Raw genomic sequence first — 2,521 nt, forward strand, 5'->3', positions numbered from 1 at the left:
TGGCCAATAAGCATACGAAAAGATGCTCTACATCATATGCCATCAGAGGTATGCAAATTAAAATGAGATTACTCTACACACCTATTAGAATGACCAAAATCTAGAACATTGACAACTCCAAATACTGGTGAGGATGTGGAGTAACAGGAATTTTCATTCATTTTGGAAGTGAAATGGTACAGGCACTTTGGAAGTTTGGTGGTTTCTTATAAAACTAAACATACCTTTCGCATACAACCCTGCAATCGTGCTCCTTGGTATTTACCCAAAGGAGCTGACAACTTATGTCCACACAACAATCTGCATATAGATGTTTATAGCAGCTTTATTCATAACCGCCAAAACCTGGAAGCAACCAAGATGTCCTTCAGTACATAAATGGATAAACTGTGTACATCCAGACAATGGAATATTATTCAGTGCTAAAAAGAAATGAGCTATCAAGCCATGAAAAGACATAAAGGAACTTTAAATGCATAATACTAAGGGAAAGAAGCCAATCTAAAAAGATTAGATACTTTATGATTTCAACTATACACCACTATGGAAAAGGCGGAATATGGACAGTAAAAAGATCGGTGGTTGCAGAGCTGAGGGAAGAGTGAGGGGGATGAACAGCAAGCACCAAGAATATATATGGCAGTGAAAATACCTTGATACCACAAAAATGATACATGTCATTAGACATTGTCCAAACCCATAGACTATACAAGAGTGAACTCTAATGTAAACTATGGTGATAATGTATCAATGTAGGTTCATCAACTGTAATAAATGTATCACTCCGATGGGAGATGTTGATCATGGAGGTGGCTATGTGTGGGGGCAAAGGGTATGTGGGAAACCTCTCTGTACCTTCCTCTCAATTTTGCTGTAAACTTAAAAAACTGCTCTGAAAAAAAAAGCAAGTATTTTTTTTTAAAAATGAACAATGGGCATTTGGTAAATTTTCTCTTCCAATATTCCTTTGCTTTTATTATATATAGTAAACAATGTATGTGCTCACAGTAAAAAGTAAACATTATAGCAGCCTTTCATACATCTCTTTATGCTTACAAATATAACTATACAAACGGAGTACATAGATGCTGAAGATTTTCTTTAAAAAGGAAATAGAGTAGAAGATACAAGTTTAGGATTGGAGTGATATGAGTTATGTAATATATGGTAACCATAAACAAAGTATGAAATGTATAATAGTGAATACTGAGGGAGTTCAGACATGTAAACAAAAGATGAGTTCCCTCCCCCGTCATTCACAGCTTGCCCTTTTTAATAGCCACCCTTCAGAAAACTTTATTAATTATTGAATTGTACAGTTGAAGCCTATATAATTTTATTAACCAATGTCATCCCGATAAATTTAATTTAAAAAAGAAAACTATCAATAGCAGATACTTCATAAATAATCTGCTTCTCCAGAACGGCATGTCTGCAGCAAAGGCGCACTTCTAAGGGATTTCAATATTTCTATGGATAAAAAATTACTTTGAGGACTAGGAACTAGAGCTAGGCTAAAAAGTAGAAATTACAAGATTCTCTTCAGAGAAAGATGCCATCACAACCGAAATTATGACAAGAACTCTGGAGAAAATACAAGTAAATAAACTCTAGCTACCGGCACATAATCACTTGTGATCTCAAAAAATTCGCGCTGCTTTCCCACTGACATTCTCAAGAAGTCACAGCACCGGTCCAAAGTTTCATTCTCCCCCGCATACGGCACGAGGCCAGGGGCGGCCGGACCCCCACTCGCCGGGATGGGCCAGGCCCGCACATACCAGACCTGACGCAGCCATGTTCCGGCCGGCTCCGCCGGCGCAGGAGTCTGGGTGGAAGCCCACACGGGCCGCGGCTCCAGGAAACGCAGCAATGACAGAGTCGCGAGAAGAGGACCTAAGCCGCGAACCAAGAGCTCCGGTGAAGGGGGAGGCGACAGGAGCGAGGGAATTTGAAACCAACCAGCGCGCCGTTGTGATGCTCCTCACTCATTGGCTGCCCACTGCACAAACACCAGCGCCTAGCGGGCTCCGCAGTTTGAAACGGGCTGCACATGCGCAAAACGGGCCGCGTGACCCAATGGGAAAAAAGCCGTTATAGGCCGGCCCCTCGTCGTACCCGCCCACAGTTCCGTTCCTTGCAGCCCCGCCCCACCTTCCCGCAGCCCCTACCCGTCCTCCCACAGCTTCATCTTCCCTCACTTTGGACGCGGAGGCTGGGCAACAACCAGAGACTTTACTAGGCAGGCGTAGTCTTAGGAATCACGTTTGTCCCTTAGCGCAGTGTAAAAAGTTTTCAACGATTCCACTGTAGAGTAAAAAAGTAGTGCTTTTTATTGTTTTTTAATGTATGGGTAATATTTTTACGATGCATTGCCAACAAAATGACTTATGTAAGTAGATATCATTTAAGCATGATGTCCTGAAAGGAAGACTAGATCAGGAGTCTGGAAACCTGTTTAGCCGATTAGTTATATCATCTAGGACAAATTGTGGCACTGTTCTGGGTATTTCCATATTAT

At 41.7% G+C, this 2,521-nt stretch overlaps 1 protein-coding gene across 6 annotated transcripts in view; it reads right to left on the minus strand.

Moving 5' to 3' along the window:
• CENPC (centromere protein C) overlaps nucleotides 1–2,521 on the minus strand; it is a 74,952-nt gene that overhangs the window by 71,974 nt on the left and 457 nt on the right. Inside the window, exon 1 of one of the 6 annotated variants that reach the window (XM_023530915.1) lies at nucleotides 1,963–2,020. The exons of 2 other annotated variants lie outside the window; for them this stretch is intronic. In XM_023530915.1, coding sequence (XP_023386683.1) covers nucleotides 1,963–1,992 — 30 coding nt within the window. In that variant the 5' untranslated portion in view covers nucleotides 1,993–2,020. 3 more of the 6 variants (XM_011360646.2, XM_011360649.2, XM_023530914.1) reach the window with 3 other exon arrangements.

This window comes from Pteropus vampyrus, unplaced genomic scaffold (genome assembly GCF_000151845.1).
Source record: "Pteropus vampyrus isolate Shadow unplaced genomic scaffold, Pvam_2.0 Scaffold57, whole genome shotgun sequence".
Taxonomy (NCBI): domain Eukaryota; kingdom Metazoa; phylum Chordata; class Mammalia; order Chiroptera; family Pteropodidae; genus Pteropus; species Pteropus vampyrus.